This window comes from Muntiacus reevesi, chromosome 12 (assembly GCF_963930625.1).
Source record: "Muntiacus reevesi chromosome 12, mMunRee1.1, whole genome shotgun sequence".
In the NCBI taxonomy this organism is placed as follows: domain Eukaryota; kingdom Metazoa; phylum Chordata; class Mammalia; order Artiodactyla; family Cervidae; genus Muntiacus; species Muntiacus reevesi.
In genome coordinates, this window is record NC_089260.1 from 69,834,142 (window position 1) to 69,859,965 (window position 25,824).

General features: G+C 52.4%; 1 protein-coding gene across 2 annotated transcripts in view; it reads left to right on the top strand.

Annotated features, from left to right (window-relative positions):
- The first annotated feature begins 344 nt into the window (after positions 1–344).
- Positions 345–25,824, top strand: part of CCN4 (cellular communication network factor 4) — a 31,091-nt gene continuing 5,611 nt past the window's right edge. The window contains exons 1-2 of one of the 2 annotated variants that reach the window (XM_065903140.1): positions 345–620; positions 18,965–19,241. In XM_065903140.1, coding sequence (XP_065759212.1) covers positions 558–620; positions 18,965–19,241 — 340 coding nt within the window. In that variant the 5' untranslated portion in view covers positions 345–557. The remainder of the gene's footprint in view (positions 621–18,964; positions 19,242–25,824) is intronic. The other variant, XM_065903139.1, reaches the window with a different exon arrangement.

The window sequence follows — 25,824 nt, forward strand, 5'->3', positions numbered from 1 at the left end:
AGAGAGGAGTGAAAGATGACAAATGCAAACCAGAAGTAGGAGCAGCTGGGAGGGAATGGGAGGGAGTTGATCTTCTCCATTGGGAGCACTTTCAAAGCCCCTGCCAGCACCAGGTCCTGAAACTGGATCTCCGCCTCCTCCTGGTACCCTCTACCAGCTCCCCCTCCCCACCTTTGAGAAATGCCCAGGGAAGGTGACCCTGGCTCCTTCTGTGAGGTTTTACCACCCCCGGTGTGAAATCACAGCCCTGTAACTTTCCCTTTAAGAGCTGTCAGAGCCGGGGAGGCTGGCCAAGCTTGGGTTGGAGGTGGGGACAGAGGAAAGAAAGAAAAAAAAAAGAGGAGAGAGAGAGACAGGAAAAGTTTTTTCAGAGGAAAATGCAGGGTTTGTCCTTAACCCTGACGTCAGATCTTGCTTTAATAAAACCCCCCGAGGGCTGCGGGAAGAGGCGTATCTGGCACTTCTGATGGGCCAGGTCAGTCTCGGTCCAACTCCCCCGAGAAGTGGCCGGATCCTCTGGGCTACTCCGTAGATGCCTTGGCCACTGACCTCCAGGCATGAGGTGGTTACTGCCCTGGACGCTGGTGGCAGCGGCAGCAGCGGGCGGCACCTTGACCGTGGTGAGTCCTGCCCCGAGGGGCGCCGTCCCCACCGGTCCTGCTGCACGGGTGGGCGGGATGAGAAGGGCTGATATGTCGGGGGGGCGGGCAGGGAAGTGTCCATGAGGAGCCAGGGCGAGCCCCAGGGTGAGGAGTTGGGTCGCTGGGGACAGCTGGGGCTGGCAGGACGGGAATCTCGGCCAGTACCTGGGGAAACAAACCAAACAGGACTTCTATGCCCTTTATTTCCCACCTGAAATGCAGTAGAAAGGGGTCACTCGGAGGAAATGAGAGTCAGGGGGCCTGGACTCCAGACAGAGGTCTGCACAGACTCGCTGTGTGACCTCGGGCTAGTCACTCACTCTCTCTGAGCAGCGTGAGGTGAGGAAGATTGTTGTTAGACTTCTCGCCTTTGGCTTTGGAAAATGAGTCTCCAAGTGTTGGAGATACTACAAGAGGGGGTGGAAAGGACCAAGGAAAGTTGGAAGGAAAAGGCCAGCTTTCAACAAAAGCGCTCACTTGTGCCACAGGACGCATGATGATTCTCCAACCACAACCACCTTGGGCTTGCATAGCTCTCTACAGTTTATGAAGCATGCACATTTGGGTCCTGTAGAAGATACCCGCTGGTTCGGGGGGACCCGGAGGGTCCTCTGTCTCCCACCTCCATCCTGGGGCACACCGAGGGGAAGGGAGAAGTTCTGCACCTCCGAGAAGCCAGGGAGCGAGACACGTGGCAGCATGAAGCCAGGCAGCTGGCACAGGCCGGGCAGCAGGCACAGGGCGGGCAGGGGGTGGGCAGCTGCAAAGAACTTCTGAGTCAAGAGCCCACAGCCCGGGCCAGGGCCTGCTGCCACTCCCACAGACAGCTTTCTTGGGAATTGATGTGCCCCATTTCCAGGCGAGGAGACTGAGGCTGGAGGGGGTAAGCTACTTGCCCGTGGCCTCAAAGACACTGGTTCTGATTCAGCCAGATCTGAGGCTCAGAGCTGACCACAGGCCAGTGGCTCATAGGCGCTGGGAGATGGGTGTTCCTCCAAGAACGGTAGAGTGCATGATGCGGGCAGGTAGAGTTGGTGACTCGCTGTTGAATCCCCCTGCCTTGGGTGACTGTTGCCCAGTAATTGCCAAATAAAAAGCATATTAATTCCATTTTAAGAATGAAAGAAATAGAGACAGGGGCAAGCCAGGGACTTGCCCAGGGTCTCACCATCAGTAAGTGGAAGATATTTTTTTGCCAAATGCCACTCTTTGCTGCAGACCCAAGCAACCAGGAGGCACCACAGCAGCCTTTATTTCAGAGCTGCTGTGTCTGGGAGGACAGGGGGTGGATGGAGAAGAGGTGAGAAGGGTTGGGTAGCGAGGTCTGAGTGAGGAGGAGGAGAGAGATATGTTGGGGGGGTGGTGTCCCAGTACATAGGAACACCAAGCACCTCCTCAGAAGGGAGGTACTTTCTTCTCTGAGAAAGAAGGGCCACCGGCCCACAGGCTCAGCTGAGGGGGCGTGCAGCATGGGATCTGGGAATCCAGACAGCCCCAGAAGCAGAATGGAGGGAAGGCTTTCAAGAGGAGACGGGGACCTCTCCTCTCCCCCAGACTGGGACCTTCTCTGGGGACCCACGGTAATCCCCTAACACTGTTGTGTGATTCAGGAGCTCCCCACACAGAGTCTTAATGCCCCCGGTGAGGGCTGGGAGACACACACCGTCAACCTGCACTTTGCTTCAGAGTCAGCTTCCATCCATGCTCATCCCCCCCAAGCTCACTTACAAGGGGACTGTAAGTCCACTCAGGGTCCTGGGGGCATTTAATGAAGAAAAGAAATAAATGATGATAAATGTTCACATGGAGGAAAAAATTCGGTGAGGACTGCCAAGAAAGCTTCAGGGAAATCAAAGTGTGAGGGAGGACTCACCTCATCAGATAGTAAAACATTATCAAAGTTCTGTAATTGAAGGAGGAAGAAGCCAGCACAGGAAGAGATAAATCCAGGAGCTGGACAGGGCAGAGAGCTCAGAAACACAGCCAAGTGTATTCGGGAATGTAACATATGATAGAGGTGAACCACAGGCAGGCCTTGTTCTTCCATCTCTTTGTTTTTTTGTTTTTTTTTTCTTCTACATGTATTGAGGACTTCCCATGTGCTAAGAGAAAGGGCCTACATTGTGGGGTGGGGGGCGTTGCTGTACCAAATACTATCTATTTATACACATTAGACGTTCCTCAGTTCATCCAAATGATATTTTTAAAAATGCATTTATTTTTGATCAGAGGATAATTGCTTTACAATGTTGTGTTGGTTTCTGCCAAACATCAGTATGAATCAGCCACAGGTACACACGTGTCCCTCCCTCTTGAACCTCCCCCCCGCATCCCACCCCTCTAGGTTGTCACAGAGCCCCGGGTTGAGTTCCCTGAGTCACATGGCAAATCCCCACTGGCTCTCTGTTTTGTATGGTGGTGTATATATTTCCATTCTACTCTCTTATGATTCTTTATTAAGCATCTCCTAAATTCTCATAGTAACACGGTTAAAGCAGAGATAATCATCCTTCTCTGCAGATTACAAACTCTAGCTCAGAGAGGTTCAGTAATTTGCCCAAGGTCACACAGCTAGCCATCAGTGGAACTGACCTTTGAACCTAGGTCAGCTCTCAGCAGTGCAGCGTCCTGCCTCCCTGGTCCTTGTGCAGACATGAGGAGCACAGGGTCTGCTCGCCTACCGAGTTTACTAGGCTGGAGAGGCAGGGAACAGCCTCGCCCACCATGGGAACGAAGGCGACAGGGGTGACGCTGTCATGGAGAGCGAGGCTGGGTACAGACCCTCCACTGGCTGGTCCCCTAACCACTTGGACCTCCCCGTCTTCTCTTGTTAATCGGGGCTGACAGCCTGAGCCCCCCACAAGCTCCCCGTGGCCGAGGAGTGAACACCGAGGAGCTGATCGGGGGAAGTATCTCAGTGTCATGGGACCAGGACACAAAGAAAGTGAAGTCGCTCAGTCGTGTCCGACTCTGCGATCCCATGGACTGTAGCCCACCAGGTTCCTCCGTCCATGGGATTTTCCAGGCAAGAAGACTAGAGTGGGTTGCCATTTCCTTCTCCAGGAGATCTTCTCAACCCAGGGATTGGACACAAATGCTGTGCTAATAAATTCTTGGGGGCACACGTGAGGTCTCTGATAGTTTGTGTAAGGCTGAGACTCATATCTCTTCTCCCATAGAAATGTGTGTGGGTGTGCACAGAGGTACAAGTGCATGTGTGGTGTGTGTGTATGTGTAAGTGACTGTGGCTTGTCTGAAGGTATAGATCCTCATGGTGTGAGGATGCGTGAGCTGGGTGTGAAACTCAAACCCACTCTCAGCCTCTGGGACTGACTGCAGGATTAACATGGCCCCGGATAAGTGGCACATTCCCTTCTAAAAGATTGCAGGAGCGTCAGCGAGATGCCTTCTTTATAACCTCTGTCTATAGCAGGGACCTGAGCTAGCATTTCAAACCCCACCCCAGGCCCCACACCCACCAGCTCCCTGCCCAGAGCCCCTTCTGGCAACTCGGATGCTCTGCTCCCGGCTCTGAGCCCCTCCTGCTCGCCGCTGGCCCAGGATGCTGGCAAGAGTGTGGCTGGGACAGACACTTTCCACCTGGGCACGGCCCCTGGCTAGGGCTCTTGTGCCTCTGAACCCGGTACAAGAACAGTGCTCCGTGGGAGACCAGATCCTGACCTCGGGCTGGGCAGTACCCCCAGGCCATCCGCGGACTACCTCCCCAGGTTCCAGGAAAGGCCCCTGCCCCATGCTAGCAAAGCAGCCAAACGCCAGGAGGCTGTCTTTGTACAAAGAGAAACCCTGGAATTCCTCCCAGGAACCTTTGCCATCTCTCTGAGCGTGGGAGGGGCTGCTACACACCCCGTAGGTTATGTGTGGGGGCGGGGAGGCGAGCCAGCCGTGACCCAGGGTGGGATCCCGGGAGGAGCCGGGAAGGATGCCAACCACAGCCCGGGAAGTAGAGCAGAGTGAGGAGGCTCGCAAGAGAAGCCTGCAACTGCGGGTGTCGGGGCGGGGCTTCAGGGCTTCGCCGGTCATTAAACACCTCCCCTGTCCCAGAAAGGATGATGAGAGCTAACACTGACCCAGCACGCACTGTGTTCTGGGCACCCAGTCCCGAGCATCTCCATACATCAACTCACTTGAAAACCACACACCTACAAGGCAGACTCGTGACAATCTAGACCAGGCTCATCACATCATCCAACCAGTAGCCACTTGCCACATGAGGTCCTTGAGCCCCTGAAATGTGCTGGCCCCACCTGAGCTGTAAGAGTGAAATACACAGGGTGAACATAAGACTGCGACATTCTCATGATAATTTTTTCTATTGACACCGTGTTAATAATACTGATAATAATATTGATAATAAGGATAATACTGTTAATATATTGGGCCAAATGAAGCATATTATTACAATAAATTTCACCTTTGCTCTTTAGTATGACTGCTAGTTTCATCTGGAACTCACATTGTATTTTACCGGACTGTGTTGGCCTGAAAAGACACAAGGTGTATATAAAGGTTATGGTGGGGAGGGGGAAATACTGAGCTCCTCGCCTTCCAAGCTGTGTACCCTCAGATGAGTAACCAGGCATCTCTGAGCTAGCTTCTTCATCTATAGAAACGGCATACCATTAGTACTTGCTTCTTGGGCACTAATCCTCTTGGCACGATTAAAGAATGAAAGAGAGGTAGCCCCAGAAGACCCAGCACGGCCAAGGCGGGGTGGGAACTGACCCTCCTTCCAAACAGCAGGGGAGGGGCCTCCTACCTTGAGCAGAAGCACTGGCTGCAGACAAGTGCTCCGATCCAAACAAGTGAGCAGAGGTTTATCAAGACCCCAGGCTCCGTACCAGGTGGGCAAGGAGAGGGGCAGAGCAATGGGTGGACGGTGCTGGGTTCAGAGCTGAGCTGGTCTTAGGAAGACCTCAAGGTTTCCAAGTCCTGGCCAGCTTCTCAGCACATGTAGAGGGAGCCAAGGAAGATCTTTGGATTATCAGACAGGAGAAGGAAATACAGATAATGATGATGATGACGATGGTGATGGTGATGATGGTGATGATGGTGGTGATGATGGTGATGATGGTGATGGTGATGATGGTGGTGATGATGGTGATGATGGTGATGGTTGCCACTGGTGATGGCGACTGTAATATGATGGCAGTGATTAAGGTGATGCTGGCTTGTGATTTGCATCTTCCAACCCTGAGTCAGGTTGACAATGACTGAGGTTTTCTTAGTCCATCCGTTCACTTGTTCCATGGATGCTAACAGGCCTGCTCTGTACCCAGCCCCGTCCTGTTTCTAGAGAAGTGATGATAGTCTGTCAGCTCCTGGTAGTCCCTAGCGTCAAGGATGACTCATGTGTTGGAGACAGACTTTTAGCTCAGAGGAGTGTTTGAAAATCTGATAGGGAAGCTCAGAGGACTGCAGGAGAGAGGAAAAAAAAAAATCAGTTCTGGGGCCCCGAGCCTGAATCCCTGGGGAGACCACCCCACCCTCACCAGCGTACATGAATTGACATCTTGATTCTTATGCACATATCATGTCTAAAACCATCGAACTGAGAGACTCTGGTCTCTCCTCCAGCCTTGACTTCCTGATAATTTGGCAGCTCTCCTCCTCCTCCTTCCATCCCAAGGGGGAGGGGGGAGGAGCAGGGGAAAGGGAGACAGAAGCAGAGAAGGAACAGGGCCTTTTGGGCGTGAGTGATGGGCATTCCAGTGGAGATGATAAAATCTGCTCATCCAGTCCCCCTAATCCGGAGGCAAGTCCAGGCTTGGGGCACAGACCATGACTCTGCTTAACCTTGGTGGGGATATGAGCAGGGAGCGAGGGAAAGAGATTCCGGGCCTGAAGGACAGGAAGGGAAGGGCTGTCCCCGCCTCTTCCCACCCCAGAATCTGTGTTGAGTCTCAGGGTGCAGAGAAAGGCCATGTGCCCTGATCTTGCCAGAGCTGGATGGGGAAAAGGGAGGAGCAGTTCTAAGGGGGACGGAGCATTCTGAGATCGCTGCGACTCGGATCCTGCTCTTGGGGTAGAATGGTGGACTTGTCCAGAGAGTCAGTCATCCAGTCACCGCTGTCACTTTAGACAAGCCACTCACCCTCACAGTGCTCATTTGCTAATCCCAAAAATGCGGAGACTGGTCTTGACCCCAAACTTGCTTCCAGCCGGAGCCACGACCTCGTTCTAGGGCCACACTCATTCACCAGGTAGGCCAGAAGCAGGGCTCATTGCCATGATTCTTAGGGGGGAACTCATGCCGCTGACCCTTCATTAGGAGAATTGCTGGCCTGGCACCCCAAAAGCCTATGTTCTGGGATGTCCCTCTAGCGTTTCCTCCCTTCAAGGTGTCCCCAGCTATTCTCCCTTTGGCCCATGTCTCCTCTTTTGACTCTCAGAGTGTACCCCATGGTTTCATAAAACTGGAAAATGTACCCCCAGCTGAATCTCCCAGGATCCCGCCATCTCAGTGGTACCTGGTCAGGCCTGATCCTTAGGATCCCCAGATGCTGCAGCAAAGACCAATGCCGTCTTCCGAGGGCCTGCTGAGTGGGCTGTGCAGGTGCCCAGGACTCCAGAGTCTTAACACTTATCACCACAGTTGATCCTGGAGGTCTTGCAAGTTTGAGAAGCATCCTTGTAAATACCATTGAAGAGCCTGGTCCCACCTGCGTCCCCATCTCCGTGAATAATGCCTCCATCTGCCCCCCCCATCAGAAACCTGGGGCCGTTTTCCACCCTAACCTCTCCATCCAGCGCCTCCAGCTCCCCACTCCTCCCGGCTGCCAGGAGGAGCTGGACTTTCTTTCGGCTGAGCCCTCCGTCCTAATACCTCGCAGGATTCCCGCTGGACCACAAGTGCAAGTCCACCCACGAAGTTTGGCGGCAAGAAAACAAAATCTGCTCTTGGAATGAGGTGGAGTCAACCACAGAGTTTGAATTCAGACAGGAGATCACCTTGAGCTTTCTGAGCCTCAGTTTCCTCATCCGTGACTCCCTGACGTCCACCTCTGAATGGGTGGTATTGAGTACAGAGCTTGGAGCAGACGATGCTCTTGAAACGGTCACTTTACTGCCTCCTCTGAGACCAGCCTAAGCCTGGTTTCCAGCCTCATCCTTTGGGACCGCCCCTCTTCACCTTCTTTCCAACCTCAAGGGCCATTCTTCCAAACGCTCGAGTGTTCCCCCTCTGCGTACCTGCCCCTGCTGTCCCTTCTGCCTGAAATGCCTTTCCCCACCTTCTCGGATCATGGAACAATGTCTTTGTAACCGGTACCCCTCTGAGAAGCTTCCTTCGGCCTCCCCCACCAGCTAGAGCATCCCACCGTGGGCCCCCACAGTTCTGGTTCTCACTCAGGGGGAAAGAAACGCATCCTCAGCTGGAGCTCTCAGCCGGCCCTGTCTCTCCTGTGAGCTGCCTTCCTCACCCCCTTTCCTCCTGCAAGACAAACCCCAGGGCCTTGGCACGTGCTGTGCCCACCCCCAGCCGTGCTGGTGATTTCTCCCTTCGGGCCCTGACACTGTCTCTGCTCAGCGTGCTGTCACTGTAACACGCTATAGGTCCCAATGCACGGATGAATTAATGAACAGAACCAGAAGCCAACCTGGGTGGCTGGGTAGGATGGAGGGGAGAGGGCAGCCCACCGGCCTTTTTAAGAGTAGGCTTTGTGCTGGGAGGGGGAAGGAGGGACTCTGATGATAAGGCCTGGGGCTGGTTGCTGAGAGGACTGAGCAGGTGAGCTGCAGCCACAGGCTTGGTTTCAGAGCCCAGAACGAGGAGTCAGAAGACTCCACTCTCGTCCAGGCTCGGGTTTGGTCTCTGAGCCTCAATCTCTTCCCCCGAAAGTGGAGACAAGAAAGCCGCTCTGCCCGTGCCCTCAGCAAGATGCAGTGGGGGCCCAGGGGCGGTGGCAACGCACAACCCGGGGCTAAGGGCCAGCTCCCCGCTCCCTGCCGGGCCTCAGCTTCTCATCCACACAAGAGACCTGAGAGTCCGAGTCGCAGGGCCCTAGTGACAGAGGCAGACCGCAGGCCGGGTGCTGAGCATGTGCCGGAATGGAGCTTGGGGTCACGATGAGAGAGTGACTATGGGGGTACTTCGGGGTTGCGAGTGTTGCCTCCTCAGCTTTTCTGAGTTCCTGGACCACAGAAGCTGGTGGGTGGGTGCTGCATGGAATGTTGGGGCTGTGGGGGTGTCTTTAGTCATCTATCTATCCTTCCTACTGCTTCCCTTGAGGTTCAGATCTGACCCCCAACACACACACACACACACACACACACACGCACACACTCATGCGCACACCCATCACTTCTTCCTGGCCCCATACTCCAAGTAGCCATGGCCTGACACATACATGCAAGCTTCAGCTCTGAAAGGATCAAAGCAGCAGCCCTCGTGGGGCCCTCACGGTGCGCTGAGGACCACAGGTATCAGAGTCACTGCAGAATCCTATGTCACCCCTGCTTTACTGAGCTGGGAACTGAGGCACAGTTTAATGACCTCCCTGTGATCCAGGCTTCAAGGACACACCAGAGCTCCCCACGCAGGGCCGGGGGGACCCCTCCCAGGGCGTCCTGTGGGCCAGCCCCTTGCCCATGTCTTGTGCTCCCTGCCTGAGTCAGGGCCCCATCCAGGAGGAGGAAGGGGGTGGGCTTGGGCTCCAGCCGTGGAGGGAGGGGAGACCTTATCTGAGGCCAGCTTAGCCAGCCGGCGACATCAGAGCCAGATGGCGCCAGAGGGGTTGCCTCACCCCAGCCTGCCCTGTCGGCGAGCAAGCTGCTCACATGGGGCCACAGTCTCAGCATGGGGGCTGGAACCCAGGGACCCCCACTGCAGATCTGGGGGCTGGAACCCAGGGACCCCCACTGCAGATCTGGCCACAGGAGCCGAAGATGGTCACCTCTGTTCTACCGGACGGCTGCTGCCTCCTCCCTTGTATTAAGCAGAACAGGCCTGAACTCAGCGCAGGCCACTCCCCCCGCCGTGTCTCTCTTGGCTGTTGCTTCAGGGCTGGTCCCTTCCCTGGCTGGGCCGTGGCCACCATCACAGCCAGGCCTGCGGTGACCACTCTCCGTTCCTCCCGGTGAGTTGGATGAACTGGAAATTGGGCGAGAAAGGGTCCCTTGGAGTCCACAGGAGGAGGACGAGACCCACAGTCAGAGCCGAGTGCGTCATCCTCTGGCTGTGTCTCTAAGCTTGGAGGACACCAGTGTCCCCGTCTGTCAAACAGGGACCACCAGCGGCCCTCGCACGGCTGATCCGGTCATCACCTGGCACGATGGACTGACTGACTCAGGAAACACCCCCGTCTCCCCCCAGCGGGTGCACACACCCCAGGGCATGGCCCTCAGCTCCTCTTGCTGTGACCCCTGCCTGCCTTCTCTGTGTCCTTGGACCCTAATCCCTGGCAACAGTGACCTCTGGTCATTCCCGCACCATGCCACATTTCCGCTCCCGCACGCTCCCTGCTCTTGCCATCCCTCGGCTTGGACCCCCTCTCTGCCTTTCTGGTCAATTCTCATTCATCCTTTAAAGATGCAGAGCCAATGGTTCCTCCTCCAGGAAGTCCTCCCTGCTTCCACAGCCCCACCCCTTCCCTCCTCATCCAGCTCTTATAGCCCCTCCTAGACTCTGCCGAGAAAACCCACAGTGGGGCTCTTGAGTATGATGCCTTAAGAGACTGATACCGGGCTCAAATCCCAGCTCTGCCGCTTGCACGTGGCCTTTCTGACCTTTCTGTGGCTCAGTTTACTCATCTGTGAACCGGGGGAGATGACTATACAAGCAGCCTGTCTCAGAGTTACCACGAGGATTAGATGACTTAGAGCAGAAACTCATAAAAGAGGCACAAAAGGCAAAATGCAGACCATGCAGACTTCATTTTGCTCTTGATTCAAAGAAACCATCTGATTGTTTTTTAAAGCTTTGAGATAGCGAAGTTTGATTGTGGACTAAGTATTTGCTACAGAGAAAATTAAGAAATTGTAACCAATTTTATTGGTATGAAAACTGGAACTTTAAAAAAAATTCTCTGTATTTTAGAAACACTCTCTGAGGAATTTTGGGTAAAATCATGAGGTCTGAGATTTGCCTTGAAATCCTCAAGAACGAGAAAGCATGTGTGTAGGTAGAAGTGACAGAGGAAATAAGATATACAGAGGGTTGATAATTACTGAAGCAGAGGTAGGTATGTGAGATTCATTATATTATTCTCCCAAATGTGTAAATGTTCGAACACATCTCTGACAAAGAATGAACACTTCTAAAGTTTGATTATATGCAACCCTGATAGAAATGCCCATCACTTGCTATGCACTCTATCAGGGTTTTAGCTTACTTAGAACTCTGTCACTATATAACAGAAGTTAGTGATCATTTCCTTTTTCTATTTATCAGTTTATTGGCTGCGTGGGGTCTTTGTTGCTGCATGCTGGCTCTCTCTAGTTGCGGTGAGTGGGGGCTGCTCTTCACGGATGGACGTGGGCTCCTCACTGTGCTGGCTTCCCTCGTTGCACAGGCCCCAGGGCACGTGGGTTTCAGGAGCTAGGACGCCCGGGTTTAGGTGCCCCGCAGCGTGTGAGATCTTCCCGGACCAGGAGTTGAACAAGTGTCTCCTGCATTGGGAAGCAGATTCTCAACCACGGGACCACCAGCGAAGTGATCATTTCTTAAAAAGACCAGATAGTAAATATTCCAAGCTTTGTGAAATATAAGCTTTCCATGGAATATTCTTTTCTGTTTTTTGCTTTGTTTTTTTTTTTTAAACAACTTTTTGAAAGTTGTTTAGAATCCATTCTAGTCGGTTACAAAAATGCTGTGGGTGGGATGTCCCCAGGGCTGGAGTCTGGTCCTTTGCTTTGTAAGGCAGTTGCCTTGTTTGAGCTCCCGGCTCCCCGGGAGACAGGCCGCTCCCTCGGGCTTTGTACCGAGAACTCCGTAGATGCTTTACATACATTTGATAAATGAAAGAACCCATGAGGGTTTATCGTCTGGAAAGAACTCTGGCTTCCTGCCACTTCTATCTTCTCCATATAAAGGCTACTTTCCCAACCAGAAGCTCACAAGACTGCATGTTTATAAAACCAATTAGCAGAAAATCTCAACAAACCTTCCATCAGCCACGACGGGCAGCGTGGCCTGCACTGAGTCAGTGCCTGGGCCTCCAGGTCCCTGGAGATGCAGCCGTCGGTGTGGGAGTGAGTGTGGAAGACAGCCGTGCTGGGTCCTCTGAACACTCAGGCCAAGGGCCCTGCAGGGGCTGAGCTAAGAGCTGCCCAAGACAGAGGCCCCACATCCCCACCCGGGCCCCAGGTACAGATGCAAGGGGTACACTCAGAGGAGGAGGAGCTCAGAAAATGTGTCCACCGATGCACATGGTAGGTAGCTGCCTGTTAATTATATCAGAGATATAAAAGCATCGGGAAGGGGAGGCCACAGGGCGCCCCCAGCTCTGGGCCCAGGCCTGTGTCCACGTCCTCCCACTGCCCCCAGACCTCTCTTATCAGTGAAGGAATGAGCAGAAACTGCTTCCAAATAGGGCAACCCTATCCTTAAAGCCCCCAGGGCCCAGCTGGGGCCGGCTCAGGCCATTCCTGTCTCAATCCTGCCCCCTGGTGGGAAATCTGGGTGCGGCCGCCTACACGTGGGCAAGCTAAGCTCTGGACTATTCTGTTGATGGAGGGCTTGCCCAGGGCATGCCAGGAGCAATGCTGGGCACTCAGGAGTTAAGAAACGGGAACCTGTCCCTGAAAACTCCACGAGAGTCTCCCATATCCTCTTTAGGGGACCCCTGGCAACTTGGGCTCAAGTGCATTACAATTCTCACCACCGCATGTTGCAACCTTATATATGTGTCTGTGCTCTGACGGCCTTGGGGTAAGGACCACGCTGTGTCCATCTGAGTACCAGCCCAGCCATGCAGGAGGGGCTTAGTACATGCGTGTGATAGGAGGATGGAGGAATGAATGAGTGAATACGAATGTGAATGAATGAGGGAGTAGGGCAGCCTGGTGACAAGTCCCCTGGAGGGACACCCTGGGGACACTCTCCCAGCTTTAAAACCATGAGCAAGTTACTTCAACACCCTGAGCCTCAGTTTCCTCATCTGTGAAATAGGGGTAAGACTACAACTGCGCACTAGGGCTGCTGGAGCATGCTGTTACCATTACTACTTTACACACGAGTACACAGATGCTCAGAGAGGGTGAGTCCAGACCCAGGTCACACAGCCTTGGGAAATGAGTTCTGCTCCCTGCAGATACCCGGCCCTTACCTCCTGGTCCCAGGGCCCCACTCACTGATGAACTGCAAACACTTTCAGACGACGGTGGGGTCCAGCTCCCTCATCTATCGGGCTGATTAAGGTCTCCTGGGTGGCACCCCACCACCGCCAGCCTCCTACTCTCTGCTACTATACCCACCACCACCCACTTTTGTAAAAATGAAGTGAAACTGTTGGTAAAAGTCAGATGATAGAGTTACATGTTCCTGGATCTATTTTCAGGGAGTTGGAAAACATCAGAAAATTCACAGTCACTGCCCACTTCTAGACATCACCCCCAAATTATACATGCAGGGTGTCCTGTGGGGTCTTCAACTGAATATTCTTTCAGTTTTTTTTCCTTCTTAATTTTAATCTGCTTACATTGCCCAGAAACTATGATTAAATGGATTTCTTTGAATCTGCCCACTGAGTGCCCTCCTTGTCCAGAGGGTGCAGTATCGGACACGGTCTTAAGTCCGACGGGCTTAGTCCGTCCCTGGAGGAAAACACCACCCACTGGGTGGCTTACAAATGTATTGTTCACAGTTCTGGAGACTCGAAATCCAAGAGCAAGGCCAGCATGGTCACATTCTAACGAGGCCCCTTTTCATAGTCGGCATCTTCTTGCTGTGTCCTCGCGTGGTGGAAGGGATGAGGGAGCTCTCTGGGGTCCCTTTCATAAGGGCACCAATCCGTGAGGGGTCCACCCGCATGACCCAATCACCCCCAGAGGCTCCACTTTGTGGCTCAAATGGCAAAGAACCCACCTGCCAATGAGGAAGAGGCAGGTTCGGTCCCTGGGTCAGGAAGATCCTCCGGAGGAGGAAACGGCAACCCGCTCCAGTACTCTTGCTGGAAAAATCCCATGGACTGAAGAGTCTGGTTGCCTACAGTCCAGAGGGTTGCAAAGAGCTGGACATGACTGAGCACACACATATACACACTAAGACCACCTTTAGAGAGCTTAGGATGCCAGCATAGGGATCTGTGGGTGACCTAACAGTCGGTCCCCAGCAGACACTGAGGGGTCTTACCATGGGGAACTAGTCTGTTTTTTATTTTGTTGTTGCTGTTTTTCAGTCTTTCTCACAAAACATGAAAAGCAAAGTAAACCATTTTCAGTTAACTACACGAGGCCCGCTTACAGAGCCTGGTGTCACCCCACGAAGCCACAGAATGGCGTGTGTTCTGCGGGTCGGCCTGGGCTGTTTAATGTCCAGGCTGATCAAGCCACCAGTGGGCTAGGCAAGTAAGTGCAGTTCTATAAAAGTCACACGTTAAGAAAGGAAGATGGCCTAGAACGTCCCCCCGCCTCATCCTCCCCTGGCCCAGTTCTGTAAGACACGGGTACCATTCACACAAGAATCACCAGGGATGCAGGTCAAATTATGGATTCTGGGCCCAGCAGAGAAGAGTTGAAGCTGAGGCAGGCTGTATCTTGTGGCTCCCAGGCACCTGTATCTTACAAGGTCCTGAGGCCAGCGGTTCTCACCCTCGGCCACATTCAAGGTCCAGCCCAGGCGCCTCAGTCTGGCTGCCTGGGGCTGGTGGCCAGGCACCAGCGTTTATTAAAGTTCCTGGGTGGTTCTGACAGCGACGACGCTTGGGAGCCACCTCAGGAAGTGACTGCTTGAGACGCTGCCCTGAGGTCACTGATGATGGAGGCGGCGGCTGAGAAAACAGAAGCAGACAGGGGCCTGAGCCCTGGGTGCCTGGCCCGGGAAGCATCAGGGCACAGTCCCACCCTCCTGTCTTCCCCATAGACACAGTGGCATCCTCGGGGAGTCTGCTTCCAGAAGCATGTCGTAAGAGACTTCTGTGTGAACAACTGCAGTTTGGACGTAGCCAAGGCTATTCTTGACTCTCTCTGGCCTCCCACTGCTGCTGCTGTGGCTGCTAAGTTGCTTCAGTCGTATCCGACTCTGTGCGACCTGATAGACAGCAGCCCACCAGGCTCCGTCGTCCATGGGATTTTCCAGGCAACAGTACTGGAGTGGATTGCCATGGCCTTCTCCTCTGGCCTCCCCTGGACGATAGATACTCTCCTCACTGTCTGGCTGTTATCCTTCCCTTTTTTCACCCTTAGCTTCTGCTGTTAGAAGAAATGACCTAGGCCCCACACAACAGTGAGCTTACAACGGTCCTTGTGCCAAGACCAAGGGCACATGGAGAGGCAATGCCATCTTGGGCACTCAAGATGGCTGATGTGTGTGCATGTGCGTGTGTGTATGTGTGTGTGTGTGTGTGTGTGTGTGTGTGTGTGTGTGTGTGTGTGTGTGTGTGCGTGCAGTCACTTTCCCTGGGATGGGTGCTAGACAAGGCAGTCGGGATTCAGAGGGTCATGCACCTATCCCAGGAGACCTCAGGCCCTGCATTTAAAGGGCCTCCCACCCACAGCTCTCATCAAGGACCTTCTAGGGCTGGGAGCCTTCCTACCACTAGATGGCGCCAACAGCAAGGGCTTGGCTCAGAGGACCCCGCCCCTTTCCCTCCAGTCCCAAGGCTGCCCTCACCTGCTTCACTCGTCCAAAGGGGGGCTTTCACTGGGGCTTCCCTTGAGGAGTTCTGTGCCCTGGGGCTCCCGGCCGGTAACTGGAAAACAGTCTTCCTTCTGGGGAGCTGTAACCTGGTATGGAGGCAGCAGGATGGGTGGTGACCCTGGTCCCAGCTCAGCTCAAAGGGCGCAGACCCCCAGGACCTGCGAGGGCCCTGTGGCTGAGGGAGGTGCTCACGAGCGTGGCAGTGCAAGTGCAGAAGTCCTGCTTTTGCGTGTCTGCACACACAGTGCTTCTGTGTACACGATGCCCCCCCCGACAACCCCCCAATGGGGCATTATTGTGGCCATTTCACAGACAAGGCTGTTGAGGCTCAGGAAGGTCAGGAAGCTCGTCCAAAACCACACAGAGGGAACCCTCTTCTGACTGTTTGGATCCCGTGCTGTCTTCCTGACACTTGAACTTGGAAAAGAAAAGGCTCCAAGATGGTAGGTCCTGGAAAGTCAAGAAACTGCTACCAAAGTCCTTTGGCGTCAACAATCCCCCATCCCACCAGGTGACATTTCCATAGCCTGCTATGGGTCACGCACCATGTTTCAGGCCCACAGAGGGAAGTAAGGTGCAGATACTGCCCTTTACAAACTCACATTCCTGTGAAGGAAGCGCTACTTCTAATGCAACCTGGAAAAGGCATGGAAGGCTTCCTGGAGGAGATGGCTTTTTTCTTTTTTTTTTTTTTTTTGCTGTGCCAAGAAGAGGTCTCTAGGGTCTAAGAGCTGTCAGGATGGCCCGGGCGGAGGGGGAGGGGTCTCGTAAATCTCTGGGCCTCCGGTGTCACAGCCTGACTAGGACAAGTCTCTCTCCATGGAGTCGGAAAGAGGAGGGTGTGAGTGCATGTCTGTGTGTGTGTGGTTTCATTGATTTACGGGTTTGATGTTTTGCTGTGTCTTGTGTTTTTTGAGGAAAAGCAAACAAGTGTAAGCAAACTAAATGATTTCCAGATGAAAACAGACCAGCATTGCCAACCTCAGAGCAATCTGTCCCCCTACCAGCAAACTTGAATCCAAGCATAGAGGTGACAAAAACCTCAAATCAAGGTTTGCGTTTTTGACTTTCAAAGGCCCTTTGTCAAATCAACATTCACCTCACTTGTCTTATGCCAAACCTAGAACCCAGAGCCCAACTAATCCAGCCCTTCAACCTGCACCGCCTCTCCTGGTCTCTGGTTCTTACAACCAAGGGCGCAGGGATGCAGACCACTCACCTCAGCAGAGAGCTTCCTGCACTGGAGCTCAGAGAGCTCCCGGGGCTGCCCTGGTGCCCCCCACTCTCCACACAGCCTCACGTTGTAATAAATCACCTCTATCGTCTGTCTCTCCCGTAAGCCATAGTCCCATACACACAGGAGATGCTTAACTTCATCTTCAAGTGCTTAAAACAGAAGCGAGGTGGTGAACTAGCTCAGCAAATATTCGTTGAGTGACTGAAAGAGCGGGCAGAGGTCAAGGGCGCGGAGACGAGAGCTGGGAGAGTCACTGGTATCTAGGCTGTGACGTGGCCACGTCATCTTGGACACCCTCTGCCTCTTTGGGTCTCGGTTTCCTCTCCAGAAGAAGGAAATGGCAACCCATTCCAGTACTGTTGCCTGGAAAATCCCAAGGATGGAGAATCCTGGCAGGCTACAGTCCATGGGGTCACAAAGATTCAGACACGACTGAGTGGCTTAACTTTCTTTTTCTTTTCCTCTCCAGGAAGAGAGAAAAGAATCTGTCTGAATAGCTCAGTATCTGCTTTGTTCAAAGAATGAAATGCAGTTCTATAAACCCACAGAACAGGGCTCCTCTGGTTCAGGGTGGAGGGGACGGGCTGTGGGGGCCCCCACCTCTGCTAACCTCAGAATTCAGGAGTCACTGCTGAGAAGCCCAGACAGGAGACTCTCCAGCCTGGACCACCAGCGTGGGGGTGGGGAAATGGCTGGGAGCTGCCTACAGTCCTCACTCTCCATCCTCAGGCAATTCTCCTCCTCTCTGGGCTGAGGTTTCCACGAGGGTAAAGAGGGAGGGGCCAGGATGGAGGGGCTGGGCGAGTGACTGGATCTCTAAGATACAGGCAGTTTGAAGCTGGTAATACTGACCCCAGAGCCTCCTCCCTTTCCATCAGCCTCATCATCTGCAGCACAGAAGCGCTCTTTGGGGTTTAACCCCTGTTCCCCGCGGGCTTGCTGTCTTGTCCATCATATCTGCCAGGATATAGATGAATATATTGCCTGTGGATGGGAATGGGGTTCTGGGAAGGAGCACGGGTGGAGGGAAGTGGAGTGGGTATCCACCACCCTCAGCACAAAGTCAGACCCCTCTCTGCAGGGCTGGCGCTGGACACAGGATCAGTCCTCTCCCCATGGGGCAGAGCGGGCCAGCAGCAGCAGCCACGCGGCTGGACACCCATTGCCACCGCCAGTCCCTGTAGCCCCTTCCTGGTGCTCAGAGGGGAAAGTATTAATAATAATGATAATGATAGGATGACCAAAACTGGCTGTACATACGTTTATTGTCTATATGTGGAAGTTATAAAGAAGACACAAAGGAACTTATTAACAAAACAGAAACAGACCCACAGGCATAGAAAACAAATTCACGGTTACCAAAGGGAAAGGGGGAGGGATAAATTAGGAGTTTGGGATTAACACATACAGACGATGTATAAAGGGCTTTCCTGAGGGTTCAGCAGTAAAGACTCTTCCTACCAATGGAGAAGATACAGGTTCGATCTTGGTTCAGGAAGATCCCTTGGAGGAGAAAAAAGACAACCCATTCCAGTATTCCTGCTTGGAAATCCTGTGGACAGAGGAGCCTGGCAGGCTATAGTTGAAGTGGTGGTAAAGAATCAGACACGACTTAGACACTAAACCAACCAACCAACCTACAAATGTATTAATATGTATAACTGAGTCACTGTGTGTAATTGAATGTGCACACAGTATACACATATGTATAATGAATACAGTTAATATATATAACTGAATACACGTGAAACTAATCCAACAGTGCAAATCAACCATACTTTAATTAAAAAAATATATATATATGAGTCAGCTCTTAAGGACCCTTAGTGCAGAGAGGGTACATCCATAGGACAGAGAAAAGGGCGATGGGGTGAAGAGAGAGTCGGGTTTTGGGGCTGAGCCTACAGTGTGACTCATCAGAAGGCATTTTCTCAAAGCCGCAGCTCTCTCTTCTGCAAAGGAGGCCGACTCACCGACCTCCCAGGTTGCGGGATGGTCAGAGGGGAAGGAGACACCCATGGGCTCAGAGAGCTGATGGAAGCCTGACCCAGCACCCCAACAGGGGAATTCGGGCAGCTGACTTCTGGTCCTAATGCCAGCTCCTCCATCCTAGTGAGGAGACAGGAGGTGTCTGGCCATCCAAAGCATGGCAGAGAATTGGAATTTGACGTAAACCTTTGGAACTCCGTGAAGATGGGAAGGCGACTGTCGGCCTTTGGCCTGGGACCCCTCTTCTGGGCAGCCTCCTTTACGTCTTCCCTCCCCCCACAGGCCCTCTCCCCACCCCCCACGGCCATGGGCCCCACGGCGGCCCCGCTGGAGGACACCTCGCGCCCCCAGTTCTGCAAGTGGCCGTGCGAGTGCCCGGCGGCCCCGCCCCGCTGCCCGCTGGGCGTCAGCCTCGTCACGGACGGCTGTGAGTGCTGCAAAGTGTGCGCCCAGCAGCTGGGGGACAATTGCACGGAGGCTGCGGTCTGCGACCCCCACCGGGGCCTCTACTGCGACTACAGTGGGGACCACCCGAGGTACGCAGTAGGAGTGTGTGCACGTAAGTGAGACCCCCCACACCATCGGCCAGCCCCAGACCCCCAGCTCTGGCCCACAGCAAACCCCCACCATCCACAGCCCTTCCTCTGGCCAGGCTTGGTTCTGCAGGAGGTACCCAAACCCACTCCCCCTCCGCCCCAGTCCATGATGACGGGCCGGAGGCTGAGCAGGGAGGGACGCAGCGTTCCTCTTGCATCTGGACCTTGTCTTCTCTGGCCTCCATCCGTGGATGAGTCCAGGGAAGAAGGATCCACCAGGAGAGACCTAAGCCTGGTTCTGTTCTCCCCGAGGTAGAACACTTTGCAGGATGCTCGGGACCTCCCAGAGGCACTAGGACCCTGTGGAGCTCCAGATATTTTAGTAACATTGTCAATTAACATAATCTGATATGAAAACATTTTGTAACCTTGAAAGAACAAAAAGCAGCAGCCTGAAACCATCTCTTCCTACCATCCACCCACCTTCCTCTAGTTCACTACAGTCACTTTTAACTTTTCGGCCCTTTCTTTTGGTAATTGCAACTATTCTAGCATGTCTTGTTATATCTTGATCAGCTTAAAATATCAGTTGTGCATAATCTATAATTGTGGGTGATCCTATATGATAGTTGACTTAGCTTCTTAATACTGCCTGACACCTCCCCCAGCTTCCAATATCATTGTCATATTTTTTATTATAAACCACTATTTGACCACTGTGTACAATATTAGGATGATGTAAATGGTTTTTGTTGCTGCATGAGGTAGTATACTTGCTTGAATTTCCTTTATTATGAAGTTTTTTTTGTTTTTCCTGGAGTTTCTACTTGCTTTTGTTCTTTTTTACTCTTGGTCTTTATAATAGCCCCATACTGGGGAAGAAGCTGTTGTTTTTGTTTGTTTGTTTGTTTGTTTTTGTTTGTTTCCTCTTCAAAGGGTTATATCATTTCCTTTGTTGCTCCCAGAGGCCTCCTTTCTGGGGCTTTCTGGTCTCCTGCTTCTATCTGGGCTGGCATTCACTTACCTTGAATCATATGAGCATTTATTCAATATACATGACCAGTATGAGATGAAAAGAGGTAAATTAGCATCATGAAGTGAAGTGCAAGTTGCTCAATCATGTCCAACTCTTTGAGACCCCATGGACTATACAGTCCACGGAATTTTCCAGGCCAGAATACTGGAGTGGGTGGCCATTCCCTTCTCCATGTCCCTTCTCCATGGGATCTTCCCAACCCAGGGATTGAATGTCTCCTGCATTCAGGCATTTTCTTCACCGTCTGAGCCACTACGGAAGCCCAAATAGGCATCATGGCAGCAGCTTAACTTCTGAAAAGTAACACAAAGCCTCATAAACTCAAGAACTCCCTTCTTGCCTTAAGGCTGAATCAAGCTTTCCTCATGCCTTTGACTCTAATACACCCTACTGCATGCTCACACACAGTTATCTTCAGCTAACTCATATTTCCTGAAGTGTCATTGATGAGGGTTACACATACAATTTCAAGTCAAGATACTTATGGATTTATGGTTAACCTATGAGTACCTTCTGCTCTTTTGACATTAATTCCTGCTTCAACTTTCATATCAAGTCATCTTGCGTTCCAAGTAACCATCACTGGTTCTCCCATCTTTCCATGTTTCCCCCTTTTACGGAGACTCGTTATTAACCCCACAAACCAGTGTGTTCAAAGAGAACTTGCAGATTCCTTCTGCATAGAATCATCTGACATGTTGGTTACAAATGTTTTTCTGAGCCCCACCCCGGCCTTACTCACTCCAGTTCTTTGGAAGTGGGGGTGGGAGTCAACTTTTAACAAGCTCTCTGGGTGACTCTCATACCCAGGTTTGAGACTGATGGCCAAAGTATACAGTCGCTCATATACTCTCTCCCCGCACCCAGGTAAGGAAACCAGGCTGAGCCCTCCTGCACTAGAATCCCCTCCACTTCTACGAGACTGTCTCATCATTTCCTTCCTCTTTTACAGCTGTCCTTCACGGCAATTCATTGTGACTGTATCAGTCTCTAAAGTTGCACTGACCCCTCACCACGTGCCAGGCACCACAACTTTATAAGACATTCTCTCATGGACCCGCAGACTCTGCAGACCCACAAGCGCCTCTCCTGCCTGTCTTTACCACCCAGGGCCTGGAAAATCACCTAGCTCTACTCCACTCCCCCACCTCTTTAGATGTCACCTCTTTACTCAACATAGCCTCTCGGTTCCCCCTCATCATGAGTCTCCATGTAGCATCTTTCCTTGCATTTGGAAAGAAGACTGTGAATTTCAGGATACTGTAATAAATATGACATGGGCCAAGGGTTTTCCAGTCACAGAGATCTACAGACATTGAAATAAATAAGGTTCAACAAGGGGAACAGACTTTATCAGAGGTGTTACATGTCCACATCCATTGTGAAATTCCAAGAACAGAGCTATCATAGGAAGACTTTTTACATTTATTTGCATAGTGAATACTTTTTCCCAGGCAGATTTTTACCCAATTATCCACCTGCACACCACATACACACACACACACACACACACACACACACAATTCCTCCATGTTCTATGGAACATCTTCTCAGAAATACTGCCATAGTGTCTAAATTCATGAAACCCTAATGCAATAAAGAAGAGAGTCCAGGGTCTGAAAGCTATAGAGAGAGAGAAAGATGTTTGGGGGCAAGAGGGGAAAGAGAAAGAAGAGGTTATTTACATAGAAAAATCTGTCAGCAAGTGGCCAACCAATGGCCATTCCCCAGGACAGGCAAAATCTGTCCTTAGAGATGTGCTTGTAATTAGGCCAGGACAAGGCAATAGAAAACAAGGTGCAACAGTGCCATAAACGACTCGAGGAGAGGATGGTGGGGACTATGGCAAACTAATGAGCGTAAACTTTACCATTGAGGTCAGGCGGGAAAGGGAGCCTGATCTGGTCTAGTCCACTTTCCTTTCAAGAGAATCCAGAAAAAGAAAATCCAGGTTCATGTATGATTTGTAATTCTGGCAGCGCATTCAAAACATTTAAAAAAAACACTCCATGGGCCAAACTAAACACATCCGTGGGCAGAGAGTGACCTCTGAATTAAACTGTTTGGCTATTTGGGTTGTGCAAACACGACTCTGCATTCAATGCAACTGGGTCAGGATTGAGGGCAGTGTGGTTTGCTGGAAGGGTCACGAAATTTACAGGCAGACAGACTTGGGTTTTGAATCCTGGCTCTGCCACTTGCTGGCTACGTGACCGTGGGCACATTACTTAAGGAGCTTGATCGAACCAACCCTGTATGATGGTTGAGGCTAAACAAAGAATTTCACAAGAGCCTAAACTGTGACCAGTTGCTCTTGGATACTACTTCACATTTCCTTTGTAGAAGTCCCCTTAGCTTCGTCCAGGGTTATCCTCACAGTCTGGGAGGCAGGGCTAGTTTCAAGCTCTGACTCTCCTGTCTGATGAATAAAGGAGCAGAAAACCCATGCATGGTGTTTGAAGCTAGACAACCTAAGTTCAAACTCAGCGACATAATCAACTTACACAATGGGTCTAGGGAAGCTGCTTAACCTTTTTAAGTGTCAGTTTCCTCATCAAGGAAAATGCAATGAATAATGCCTACCTTTTTGGGTGGTTCGGATGTCAAGTGCCTGATACATGGGAGAAGCCCAATATAGAGTAGGGCTAACCCCACCTGATATCCATCCCTCCACCCACTGCTTCGTTCACTGATAATGGACACAGGTTAGTTATGGTATATCAGTGGGGTTGCAACAAGGCATAGCCCACTGTCCTTGCTTCCAGGAAGCTGACCAGGGGTGGAGCTAGAAGAGTAAAGGTCTGGATGGCACAGCAAAGCGACTTGAATTCCCAGAAGTCCCTCAATAAGAGGAAAGCCCACCAGGTCATGCCTGAACGGACCTGCAAGTCTGAATGGTGAAGGAGGCTGGGCCAGCTTCCCTGTCTGATCAGAAGCTGGTCCTTCAATCAGCTATAAAGAAATCAAATAAGGAAGGGGTGCCAGAGCTTGCCGGTGGGACCATCACAGCCATCCCACATACCATCCGTCTTTGCCCCCACCCCCCCAAACCTCCCAGGAGACTGTGAACAATTTCTGGAGGCAAAAGGTCCCGATCTTGGCTGCAAACTGAATTCACCTGGGGAGCTGCTGCTACGTCACTTCAGCCGTGACTGATTCTGTGCGACCCCATAGACGGCAGCCCACCAGGCTCCCCCGTCCCTGGGACTCTCCAGGCAAGAATACTGGAGTGGGTTGCCATTTCCTTCTCCAATGCATGAAAGTGAAAAGTGAAAGTGAAGTCGCTCAGTCGTGTCCGACTCTTCGAGATCTCATGGACTGCAGCCCACCAGGCTCCTCTGTCTATGGGATTTTCCAGGCAAGAGTACTGGAGTGGACTGCCGGAGCTACCAAGGTCGAAAAATGAAAAGTAAAAATACCGAAGCCCAAGTCCACCCCCAGGTACTGGGGCGTGGTGTGGGCATCATGATTTTAAAGAGCTCCCCCAGGGAGTGCCACTGTGCCGCTGGTGATGAGAACCACCATGCTAAGACTCCCAGCACCCAGCAGTGCCCTCGCCGCCCAAAGTTCCTACACCCAGGGGCAGAGCCAGCTCCAGCACTCCATTCTCCCATCCACCAACACACAGGCATGTACACACTCCCTGGAGTGAGAGGGCACGGCCAGGCTCAGAATGAAAGATGAGTGATTCATCAGGTGATTCATTCATTGTTTTGCTTTCCTATTTCCCCTCCTTTACTGGTGTCCAATGGAAGGAAATGGCGGTGGAGTCAGAGCTTGGGGGTGCAGCTTCATCAGACGCCAGCTGGGGGACTTGGAGCAGATGAATCACTGTCCCCCACCCACCCAGCTCCCCTCTCTGCCAAAGAAAGAAAACAAAGCTCTCCTAGGACAGTCACCGCGAGACTGTGTGAGATAACTTAGATGGTGCCTGGCTCCAGATCGGACGGGCATCGTTAGTGTCCTTCATGCCTGTACCACCTCCCAGGAAAACCAGCAGTCACTCCAACATCCCCAGAGGCTGCTATCCTGCCCCCTCCACTTGCTGAACCGAGCGCTGTGACTTTAGGCGTGTGACTCAAGCTCACTGAGACGCAGGTTTGCAGCAGGTGAAAACGCAGGTGATGATGTGGTCCTGTTTCCTTCTGGGATGAAGTCGGCGATGCAAGGAAGCCTAACACAAAGCAGGTCGGGTGACCAAGAACCTTCCCTCCTGTGAGATAAAGGGATGATGGTGGTGGTGACGGTTCAGCTTCAGGTGAATCCAAGAGATATGCTGGAACTATTGGCAGACCAGCCCTCCTGGGGTGAGTGCCCCTAGATGCCCTGGGCTTTCTGTCTGCACTTCTAGACACTGTCCTCAGAATGGGACTAAGATGGAAAGCCAGGATGCTGGTCGGAGCCCAGTAGCCCCGCATCTTTTCTGGAGCTCCAAGTTTGCAGAACTGGCTCCACTCTGAAGTCCACCAGGCACCTTGAGACTAGGAAAGAGCTTGAGGCCACCCACCCCAACCTTGCTCTTCTGAGGACAGAGCATCCCTCTCCTTCCAGGGCTCGGGACACAGAACGAGGAGTCCTCCTTGATTCTCCTCTCATCCTCACATCCCACCTGTCAGTGAATCCCTCCAAACAGACTCAGAAGCGGGGGGCCCTTCTCCTCCTGGCTGCCCGTCCCTGGTCCAAGCACCACCGCCTCTTATCTGCTCTTATCTGGGTTCCCCGGCGTGACTTTCTGACTCTGCCGGAACCCCGTCGGCCTGTCCTCAACTCAGCACCATCAAGGTTTTGGTGAAGCATAATTCATATCACCAATTCATCCTTACTCACTGAGCACATACTGTGTATCAACGGGAGTTCCAGGCTTTAAGAGCTTTGCATTTTCCTCTGAGCCTCCGGGGAAGCCCTCTCTCCCTCATCTCCTGCCTCCAGCCCTTGTCCCTCCCTCCCCTCCCCTTTCCCACCCCAGGCCTTCCTGCCGCCTACAGTCCCTTCTCTGCCTAGAAGGCTTCTCTCCCAACACCTGGGCAGCTCAGCTCCCTGCCTCCTTTCCATCTTTACTGAAAAATCATCACCTCTGTGAGGCCCTGTCTCCCCACCTTGTTTAAATCTGAAACCTTCCCCCTCACTCTTCCAGCTCTCTGCTTTAATGTCCCCATCAACACTCTAGATGGTCCACTGAGTCCTCTGCCCCCTTTCTTCTCTGGTGGTTCAGACACTAAAGAACCTGCCTGCAATGCGGGAAACCTGGGTTCAGTCCCTGGGTTGGGAAGATCCCCTGGAGGAGGGCATGGCAACCCACTCCAGTATTCTTGCCTGGAGAATCCCACGGACAGAGGAGCCTGGCGGGCTACAGTCCATGGGGTCGCAAAGAGTCAGATAGGACTGAGAGGCTAAGCACACAGGCACAAGCTCATTGAAGTCGTGACTTTTGTCTCCTTCCTTCACTACTAAATCCCCAGCACCTGGGACACTCCACAAAATAGGCGTGGAATGAACCCAGTCTCTTCCAAAGTGTTCTGATGGGTTTCCCATCGCATCTGCCTCCTCTCACAACCGTGGCCCTTGAGGCG